We start from the raw sequence: 11,313 nt of genomic DNA on the forward strand, positions 1-11,313 counted from the left end.
CTTTAGAAATAGTTCTTAGCTCCAATCAAGCTTTCTCTGCTGTCTAGGATCGTTAGTGCTATAGTGGAGACACTTTTCTCAAATAAGAATGGTGGTCACATTCCCTTTCTGGTGGTAGTCATTGAGGATCTCAAAAACAGGGATCGCAAAAACGTGTCAATAATGACAACGCTGGGCGAAAAGGCTAAAGAAGAAAAACCTGTAGATTTGAATGCCACTTCCTTTGCTAAGATAGCTAGATTTGGATGTCCATTCCATAAGGTATAGCTGCATCTGACACTGAGTAGAAGTTACTAGCAGGATAGACAGGAAGCTCTGAAGGATGTACAATGCTTGGAGGGACAGAAGTTTCAAGAGAAATGGTCTCTTTTGATGGGCATTTGTAGATGATGGTTGATACTGCAAACAATGCCTTCTTGACAGCTCTAGCATCACCAGTTATCTATTAAGCATAAAGATATATTCAAGATAACAATTAGCGGAATATAAGAAACAAAGAATAGATATTGAATAAAGAAAAAAAAGAGCAGAGCCTCATAACCGTCCTAATAGAGATAATACCACGTTCGTCTTGTTCTTTACGCCGATCCAACTCGTGCTTTTTAGGATGGATTTCACACGGAATCAAGGGAGGTGCGGGATACGACCCATATCACATTCCTGTGCCATAGCTTGCAAAATCAAATAAATCTATCGAAGCTAGGGTGCCAGGCCTATAAGAATCAGAAGAACAATCCACACTAATGTAACCGTAAAGAAATGGCGGCTCTAACATAGATTTTTCTCAATATGTCATGTTGTTGAAAAATCCTGTGGTAGCATGGGATGATCGGCACTTTAGTTTTAGTTATTGATTTACGCATCACGCATTAACTAATATTTATGGGGCTGGAGACTTCGCTAAAGCATGCACATAAATAGATGAATGAGAGATTACAAGGCAAGGAGATACAGATCTGGGGGTTGACTCAGAACTTGTACATAGGTCAGCTCACTAATGCTTAATAACCAATAAATAGTCAATCAAGAGATATGCACCAGCAAACAACATTATACTGAAATAGTGTATTAGGCGGCAAATGGCACAGAAGAGTTTAGACGATAGATTCTCTACAACAGGTAGGGATCGGGGGTTATACGCTCTTTTCTATAAACAAAGTAGGCTTGTGATTGTCCGCATCCATCACTCAATCATGCAATTCAATGAAATGGTTTACTTATCTTCTTCTAAAGGATGGAATTGCTAGATTGTCAGTAATATCAATTGAGGAAGAAGCTAGTCCCACTTAAATTCGAAAAGAAGACCTCTATTGTGACAGAAGATTCCTCGCCCACAGCATCTCACTTATTGATTGTGACATAGCTCTCTATCTCCGCTCATAAGAAGATAGCGTTTCATTCACTCGCTCTAGAAACCATAGGAGCTACTATTCCCAAGTTTATTAAGAATGGGCACTCACTGGATTCAGGCTTCCACCGTTCTAGCTTCTCTTCGTAGTTCACTAGAATGTATCGAGCATGTTTATCCGGATCAGGAGGCTTTACATAAATTGCTACGATTGCCAAGTCGAAAAAGAACTGGGCATGAAAGTGAAAGTGGAAAGAGAAGGGAGCGTGATTTGTTTCAAGAATTGGATGCCCTTGTTAAGGAAATCTAGTATAAAAGGAGAAATTGGGCCTATTTATAACTTTTGGTACCTAACCACCTGAACTGGGAATAATGGCTAAAGATTGAAGGTTCTAAGCCATGTATCAGAGCCGGTTATTTGAGTATCGATGCTGTTGGAGTCTAGCTTCCGACCAATCCACTTCACTTCGGAGGACATAACAGCTTAAGAAGAAATCGAGATCAGGCCCGTGGAAAGCACACACACACGCCTGGGGAATGAATCCACTTTTTCATTCTCAATACTAGGGGGGCTTCTCCGATCGATTGCTTTCACTGTTATTCCCCAGATTGGCGAAATGACCTTTCGTCTTGCTTCCGTAAAATAATAAAATGTGCTTTCGCCAGAAGAAGAAAAAAGAAGATAGCTCAGTAAATGGCATTCAAGTAAAGTCGAGAAAGAGGCCTTGCTTTCGCACAGGAAGGAAAGAATTGACTCGGGTAAGTAAGCCCTATTGGGGGATTAAGGGCTCGAGTACGATTAGAGCGCCTTTTTTTCTGCTGCGCAGGCTGACCATTTTAAATAGGGGGAAACAGGAGACTGTAGAAGATGAATATGGCTAGTCTACTGCTACTGTTTGATTGGCAATCCTTAGACTATAGGGATGAAGCAAAGGAGCATAACCTACCTGCAACTATGCTTTAAAGCAAAGAAATCTATCGAAATTCTCATTCCAGTCTGAGGGGATATCTGAAGCTACCGATCCGGGATCTCACTCAAATCCAAACCTAGCACTTTTGTATTTATTGCTTCTCCTTTTAGAAGGTCCGTAGCCGAGTAGAAGAGAAGAAAAGAGATTTCCTTATCTGCATGCCAGCTTTCATTCCTACTTTTGATGAAAGAAAGGTCAGTTGCTGCCGACAAGTCGACTAAACTTTCACAACTGTCACCTATCTTTAAGCACCTTCTAGGCCGCTTCCCAACCTAATGCATTCAAGTCTGCCTTCGGTACTGGTACTTCGGAATCAAGGGCCCAACAAGCGATATCAGGAGTCTTTGGCCGAAGAACTCGCGGATAAGAAGGTTATTCCATAACTATATAAAATCCATAGTCACGCTCAGCATGCGAAAGCTTGTAAAAATGACATCCCCTGCGAAAACCAATAGGATTTGTTGGGCCATCGAACACTAGTTTCTGGTTTCTCAAGACCTTGAGGCAAGGGCAGTTACGCAACATTTTCTCAATATTGAATGTGCATTTTTCCCGCATTTTTTCGATTCCACTTCTGTATCAGAAATTAGTGTCAAGGGATGGAGTTCCTGTTTCGTTAACTAAGTCTCGCGTTGTTTGCTTGAGGAAGGGACGGCCGTAGCTAAATTTCCATTGCTAATCTTACATGTTCCCACGAACAATAAAGAAAAGAAGAAAAGGCTATTCCTTAGACACAGAGGTGGGATTAAGGCGTCATGCGGAACTCCAACAACATAGACCAGATGACTTATTTATTGAAAATAGGTTTAGGAGCCTGATCCTGGAGCTGAGCAAGCATGGGCGCGATCCACATCGAGTGGAACTACTATAACTATATCTGTGGAAGGAAGGTGGAACCTTCACCGAATCATAGTTAGGTGGCACCCATTCCGCAGTGGGCCGACGTCACACTGCCGCTTCAATAGCTAGCGGGTAATAATCAGAAAGTGAATCATCAACCACTCATTTAGAAGCCGCTCATGCAACAACGTTTAAGTAAATCCTTCCGCCCTTATTTTCTTTAGTCTAGTTGTTGGAGGAAATGCGCCTTGAACACATTACGTATACTAGCTGAGCTTTGTCCCTAATCGTGACTAGTTGTTATTAGTTTCGATCAAATTTCCCCCCAGCCGGCAATGCCTCAGCTTCTCAAAATCTAGGAAGCTCTGAAAAAAAGTCATCATTATGAAAAGATACTAGCGCTACTAATAAGGGAAGCTACTTTTTTCTAAGAAAGGAATAAAGCAGAAAACTAAAGAAAGAGATCTTAAGTGGGTCCCGCGAGTAGTTTGTCTTGTTTCAGTCCGTACAAGAAGATACTTTCAGGGTTGCCCAAGAAGGGACGGGCCTATCTATTGGTGGTACTAGTTCCGCGGGAGGGGCAGGATTTCGGTGCCGTCAGCATGGGTCCGGCTATCGATCACAAGGGTCTAGATACGGGTCTCGAACGGAAAAGTATGCTACATATTGCTCTGCTCCAGTTCCCTCTGCTTACACCTGGTCAATTCGTTGATCGCCCCTTTTATTTCTGATTTTCAAAAGGGCCCCGCTCTCGTCTCTGCTGACGAAGCCTTTATCTCTGTCTCTGTTATCCTCGTACCTGCTGATCTCTTCGACTGATAGAGTCTATGCTATTGGTGAAGCTGGTTCTACCTCAACAACAGGATCTGCAAATGGATTTTCAACTAACAGCCTCTGCTTCAATTTGTGATGAAAGGTCGACTAGTTTTCACCGAATCTTCAATTACGCACCGGTAACTTTTTTCCATTTCCGAGGTCCAGAGGGGAAGACGAAGTACAGCCTAGTTCAGAGAGTCACGATTGAATCCAGGTTAATTCAGCAGCAGCTAGAGCAATACTCCGATATTGATTTGATTCTCCGCTACCCACCAAGGTAGAAGACTGCTTGATCCGCAAAAGAAGTATGCTTTATTTGCTTATAGAACAAAAGTATACGCTTTTTCAGGGAAAGATAGATGGAATAGGGCATTCAGCAGTTTGAAGAGGTAGCCTTTTTCAGTAGCAGTCTTGTAAGCAAGCGCCGTACGTTCAATCTATACTGGCGAGAGTCTTTCCTCTTATAAAGCCTGAGCGCGTTGCATGACTTAATGCCAGCTCTTTATCATACATCTTCTGTAGAACCAATAAATATAAGGGATATGTGTTAGCACATCTTGTTCGTGCTCTGCACCACGTTTTTCCTGTATACCGGCAGCTAGCATCCCATCAGTAACCTACGGGCGAGATTTCTTGAGGGGGGCTGGCCATGGTTTTTTAACCCACCCTTTCATTCACTTAAGACCCAAAGCAGAAAAGGTTTGCAATCCATATACTGGAATTTGGTTCCACCGAAGTACAAGGACTAAACTGGTCGACTCCACCGCAGGGTGCGAGATGTTGAGCTTCCTCGACGCCTACTCTGGGTATCAGCAAGTCTATATGGCTGAGGAAGACAAAGAAAAAACTAGTTTTATCGCCCCTTCCTTCTGCTACAAGCGGATGCCCTTCGGTTTGATAAATGCCGGCGCCACATTTAAGCGCCTAATGAGCCTCATCCTCAGGTCTCAGTTGGGTCGTAATGCAGAAGTGTACGTTGACGACGCCGTCATCAAAAGCCGCTTGGCAGGGACTCACCCCAAAAACACCTCTTTTTTTGCATCTGCTGAGCAGAACCAATTACCAGATCCTACTTCTAAGCTCTATGCTCTACTTCGGCCTTGCTCTCACTTATGGGTAGGAAGGACAATAAGCAGGAATTCATGTTGGCTAACTATTCTATCCAGGCGGAAGTTGTTTTCATAGGAAAGACGGAAGGTTTTGCGCGTTGGTTGTATCGAATTTCCCTTTCTAATAGCATACACAAATAGATAAGAAAGTTACGACGATGATAAGGTAAATGAAAACCTTTGATTTACCTTACCATCAGTTCTGTCTTATCTCTGTGCCTCCTCTAGCCATTTCATAATTGGATATCGTCATTCAAATCTGTTATGACAACTGTTTGGTAAGCAGGGATTCGAATCAAACAATAAATACCAACTCTAAGTGTGATGGATAGTACCTGGTGCCTAATTTCATGGTATCTTTCTTGGCGCCTACCACAGGAAAACCCCTCCTTCTTTTGGGAGGAAATCAAATGAGTAAAGGTTTCTGCCGACTCCCCTCAAGGAACCACTCACTACTCAACTTGAAACCACGGACCTACCTCCTGCTTTTGACTTTCTTCTTTGTCCCAATTCATATCGAGCATGTCTTTCTCCATCTATAGATAGAGAGAATATAGGATAGGGGCGCTCAAAGCAAATAGGATTCTGTATCTAATACTAATAGGTACTAACCGCATTCAAGATTGACTTGACCTCTTATTTTGGATAGGCAGAAATGCTTACGCCCTAGGGGTTTAAAGGGCCCACTCCCTTTGGTTGACTCATCAGGCTCACCACCTTTTGGAGCTCATCCAACAGTCAGTCTACTTAATCATAATCATAATCAATCCGTTGCTATTGCTATCTATCGCCATACCCACAAGAGGGTAATTTATCCAACTCCCCGTGCGAAAGCAAGTCCCGCGTCAGCAGTGATTCGAGTTGTTCCTTGAGAGCAGGCTTATGGCATTCCAGGTAAACATAACAATATGAGAGAGAACTCCGTTCGGCTTATAAGTACTCGATTGAACCAATTGTTTTTTCATTTCCCAGTAGGTCACCTTGGGCCAGCTGCTGACTTTCTAGAAAGAGACAAGGAAGTCGATTCAACATAAGGGAAGAAAGCATATTTTAGGTTTACTCCTTCCATGTCTAGTAGGAGTGCGTGCTTCTTATTGCCTTTTGAGCAGTAGTTGTATACATTCCTCACTCAGTCTAATTAATTATCTTTCTCCCTACCCAAATACCAAGGGAGGTTTATGAGTCGTATCCTCCTTACGAGATAGCGGAAGTAGCATTAGCGGGAAAAGTAAGCTCCTTTTCAAGCCTTCTCTTTCGTAACCTTTGATTAGTTCCTTAGATGCCCTTAGCAAGAATGATGCAGGAGCAAGAAAGTCTATTTCCTCCGCCTTTCAAGAATCTCGCTATTCAAATAGCACAGTATAAAATGCAATCCATAAGTCATGCTGGTCAATCAATGACAATGATAAGCTCTATAAAAAAAGAGTCTATTGCTCTTCGACACGTTTTATATCTACTTCAGTCATGCTTTATTGGAGTTATCTGACGCCAAGGAGGAAGGAATAGAGATTAGGATCCTAGCCTTGTTCCGTTTGAAGTTCCTAAGAGAGGTTACAAAAGAAAGGGATGCTCAAACCAAGGATTTGGAGTCTTATTAGTGCATCAATCTACAGAAAGGTAGGGGGGCATACCTGTGTGAAAATGGAGTGTAAAGCATATTCTAGATATTTCACTTCGAATTTCTTCCTCTTAAAAGAGTCAAGTCCGCAGGGTTCCCTAAATTCCCCAGGAATCAAGTGGGACCGGGAGATCGTTGTTCATTCGGTGGTTGGCCCTCCCCCTAATAAGTACCTACCAAGAATTGGGCCAGTTAGTTCAAGCGGTACCGAATCACAAAGAACAGTTGAGTTTTCTAATTCATCTATTATTCTATTTTTTGCATTTCTAGAATAGCGTTGGAGCCGGGACACACATTTCTGCCCGAGTTCCAACAGCAAACCAAATACGTTATCGTGGAAAACGAGTTTCGCCAACACAGAAGAGTTTGTGTGCTTTTTATTTTCACATGAGTTTCACATATGTGATGGTTGGTTGGGAGGGTACGGCAAATGACTCTAGAATCTTTCTGGATACAACCACTGAACCGGAAAATGGCCACTATCGTCACCGAGAAAATACTATCTTGTGGACTCAGGCTCTACGTTTATGCCTTAAGGTCTTTCTCCTTACCGTGGGGAGCGGTACCACTTGCGTGATTCTAGAGAAGAAGGCGGTGTCCCGACCACAAGGCGGTTAAATTCCACTGGTGCTTGCTAGCCAGTCAAGAACGACTCGAAGACCGTGGGAAGGTCTTCACGCTACGCCGAAGACGACGATGGCTCCATACCGGGTGGTAATACACAGGTATAGGATTTCCTGTAATGATGTGAAACTGTATATTTAAGAGAAATAGCTCAGTTCGAGAGGAAGGCGGAAACAGTTCCGGTTTTATTAACCTGATTCCTATTCATTTACCGGTAAAGGAAGGAATTCTTATCTATTTCTCGAGGCAATTATACTCATATCGACAATATGAACTGCATGAGAATTAGCATATAGAAAGAAAGCTTTACCGAATACAGGTCTAGTAGGTATAGAGCCGTAAGCGTGGTGGGGGTGCCGGTGCTTAGGCAGATGCCCCATTGTTCATGATGTTGCAATGAATCCAGTGGATCATCCTCATGGAGGAGGTGAGGGGCGCACGAAAGGAGGTAGACCTTCGGTGTCACCTTGGGGAAAGCTCACCAAAGCAGGATTTCGGGCAGTAGTAGGGGTGGTGAAACTTTAGATGTCAAATGCCACCAATTTTTCTGCTCAAGTTAGAACGTAGTTTTTCGAAGTGAATTGGCCAGTTCCTTTTAAAAGGAGACTGGTTTATTTTTATAAGCGATTGGCTTCACTTTAGATTTGTTATCGTAATTTCTCTTTTATTTATGGGTTGTTATTTATTATTTCGATTTTTGATAAACGAAACGAATCCAAGCCCGACAAGTAGAATTCCATTCGGTACCTTTGGGGTTTTCTTTTTCCTTCTGGATGACGACGTCACCGCGTCTCCTTATTGTTATTGCGATGGTGACGAGGAACAAAGGGCCGGGGAGATCATCGAAATTACCTCTAGCCCGGAGCCAGAGGGGGTCGTCGACACAACGCCAACCCTGGTGGTGGGGCACTTCGAAGGTCTGGAGACCCTCCTTGAGATTCCCCCTTTACCGGAAACGCCACCCGCAGGTCCTTCCTTAGCTCCAGAAGAAAGGGAGCAAGCCCCCTGGCCTAAACCTCGATCCATCCCAGAGTAGCCGCCGGCTGGACGGCGGCGAACGGGGGGCAAACTCCTCAAAACGAAGTTCTACTTTGTCTTTGGAAGAATTGGAAGAATCGGACTCTAAGTTTAAAGTAGGAGTAGAGTCTTTAGAGGCTCGCTTAGAAGGAATAAAGAGAAAAAAGCAACTGCAAGCGTTCGGGGCTTCTCCTTTTGAGACCGCGAAAGCAGAGCTGGTTACGTCCATTGGGGAAAATTCCCAGTTTCGTGTGGGACTGCTTTTGTCTCTGGATGTCAAATGCCCCTTGACGGGCAAACGGGAGGCTCTCGAAAAGACGATAGAGGCCATCTTGAAATGCCAAGGGAAGCCCACAGACTCCCTAGCGTCTCTACTCGACCTAAAATGCGATCTCGAGGACCCCGAAAAACTCGAGACCGCTCTCCGTCCATATTTAGGACGGTTAGGGCGATTTTTTAAGAAATAAAAACCTTCTGTCGATTTATCCACACTTCCATGACTTCTAGAGGAAAGCTAACTGCTTGCTGGCTGGGAGCTGTATGAGCGGTAACGTCCACGTACGGCTCCGTGAGAAGGTGGACGGAAATGGCCTTGTTGTACCTCACTCCCGTCTTCAATGGGGTCTGCTCTTTTTTTAGGAGAGTATGCCAATATGATCTTAATGAGGTGCGGGGCTTTGCATCTGACATTCGTTGGGCTTTCCTCTGCGGGAGCCCGCGTCCCGGCCTTTTTGTGCAATAAACCCCTCCGGCCGAAGACTAGTGATAGGTGGTCCCGCGGAGCTTTCGGAGAAGGGTAGCCTAGTGTGTAAGCACAGCAATGAACCGCGGCGAACCCTCAGACGACCCTTCTAAGATAAGGGGGGAGATCCTCAGTAGTGGTGACCCTTTGACTCTTCCACTGACTTATATATGTACCGAATGCTCATACGGGAAAGTGAACTCCTGGGTATGGAACCAGGGGGGGTTGCTCCGAGAAAAAATCCTTTCTTTCTCGTCCACTCTAGGGGGTGCGGACACACCTGCGCGGATTACAGGTGACGGTTACAAGAATGGCGGGGAAGTGAAGAGTACCCGACGACATTCAGGGATGAATGTAGACCCATCGGGCGGGGATAATCATTCCGGTCCTGGGAGAGGTGGCGTCACCAGTCTGAGCTGAGGGAAGCCAGCCAATTGAGTCACTGAAACGACCGCAGGAGGCGCACCCTAAGCCCAGCTTCTCGGAGCTGCTATTGCGAAATACGGCTTCCTTAATATCCAAATTTCAACAAGGGGGCTGGGCTGCTCGCCTTCATAGAAAGGCGACCGGGCCTAGATTAGATGTTCGCCTTTTTATAGAATAGAAAGAGAAGGTAAAGGGGGGGGGTTTGGAGATTCTTGAAAGAATGCATGGCTTCCTCCTATTCCGCTTCAACAGAAGCCCTTAAAATCCTGCTGCTATGGCAGCAAGGGTTATCCATTTCATAGGCGAGGGTGGGGGAGAAGCAAGCCGAACCTCTGATCGACCCGGACACGTCAAAAATTCTCGGCGCCGAGAGAAAGACGAGATTCAGTAAGTAATTCAGTGAGTGCTTTCTTTTAAAAGAAGAGCGTCGTCTTGGAAGAAGAAAATGAAATACGAACAACCGCGCTGGTTGTAATAGATCAACTTGAATGCGTCTTCTTGCTCCAGCATTCAAGTTCCATTTCAAGGGAGGACGACGTACCATGATACTTTCTGTTTTGTCGAGCCCTGCTTTGGTCTCTGGTTTGATGGTTGTACGTGCTAAAAATCCGGTACATTCCGTTTTGTTTCCCATCCTAGTCTTTTGCGACACTTCTGGTTTACTTATTTTGTTAGGTCTCGACTTCTCCGCTATGATCTCCCCAGTAGTTCATATAGGAGCTATTGCCGTTTCATTCCTATTCGTGGTTATGATGTTCAATATTCAAATAGCGGAGATTCACGAAGAAGTATTGCGCTATTTACCAGTGAGTGGTATTATTGGACTGATCTTTTGGTGGGAAATGTTCTTCATTTTAGATAATGAAACCATTCCATTACTACCAACCCACAGAAATACGACCTCTCTGAGATATACGGTTTATGCCGGAAAGGTACGAAGTTGGACTAATTTGGAAACATTGGGCAATTTGCTTTATACCTACTATTCCGTCTGGTTTTTGGTTTCTAGTCTGATTTTATTAGTAGCTATGATTGGGGCTATAGTACTTACTATGCATAGGACTACAAAGGTGAAAAGACAGGATGTATTCCGACGAAATGCCTTGGATTCTAGGAGGAATATAATGAACAGGACTATTTCTCCTTTTGGCCATAGCCATAGAAGAAGCTTCTCCTCCAAAGCGGAGGGAGGGGAATCTCAGGATTCCTATGACCCTGCTTATATCGATTTTTTAAGAGCTCGTTTAGGGTTTTTCCCGGGTTTGGTACCAAATCTGGATAAACTCCTTTCGGTTCTTAAACCTGAGGAAATTCTATTTCTGGCTTTTCGCTTCCCGCGGGATGCGAACATGTTTAAATTGCCCCTAAAGAATATCAAAGATATGATTAAAGAAGCAATGGCTAAAGAGGAAGAAAACAGAAACAAGCCTCCGGTGGAAGGTTGTGAAGATCGTCGTATGACAGCGGAAGAAAGTCAAAAATTGCTAGAAGCATTTTCTTTCCTATGGGATAAAAAAAAGATTTGGAACTATTGAGTGGTGTAGGTATCCATCTTAGCAAATAGAGATACCGAGGCCCACCAACCTACTACTTGTTGGTTTGGTGGGGAAAGAGGAGTGGGTATGAGGGCTTCTTTCACTTTTTTAGGCTAGTTTACATCATTCCACATGATGATTTGGCTGATAGAGTTATATCGATATATCGAAATAAGTACCCCTTTTGTAATATACTTCCGCAGAGTGAATACGCGCTCAATGATGAACCTTCAAAAATGCGTTATGCCGCAATAGGTACTAGTATCA

At 44.0% G+C, this 11,313-nt stretch overlaps 1 protein-coding gene across 1 annotated transcript; it reads left to right on the plus strand.

Moving 5' to 3' along the window:
- Positions 1-9,975: 9,975 nt before the first annotated feature.
- LOC123171115 (NADH-ubiquinone oxidoreductase chain 6-like) lies at positions 9,976-11,046 on the plus strand. The gene has a single exon (XM_044588754.1). The coding sequence runs from the start codon at positions 10,000-10,002 to the stop codon at positions 11,044-11,046; it is 1,047 nt and encodes a 348-aa protein (XP_044444689.1). The 5' UTR covers positions 9,976-9,999.
- Positions 11,047-11,313: the final 267 nt, after the last annotated feature.

Source organism: Triticum aestivum, chromosome 7D (assembly GCF_018294505.1).
Source record: "Triticum aestivum cultivar Chinese Spring chromosome 7D, IWGSC CS RefSeq v2.1, whole genome shotgun sequence".
Lineage (NCBI taxonomy): Eukaryota > Viridiplantae > Streptophyta > Magnoliopsida > Poales > Poaceae > Triticum > Triticum aestivum.

What these genes read in the sequence shown, in the direction of transcription:
- LOC123171115 (XM_044588754.1), top strand. Translation starts at nt 10,000, where the DNA reads ATGCGTCTTCTTGCTCCAGCATTCAAGTTCCATTTCAAGGGAGGACGA.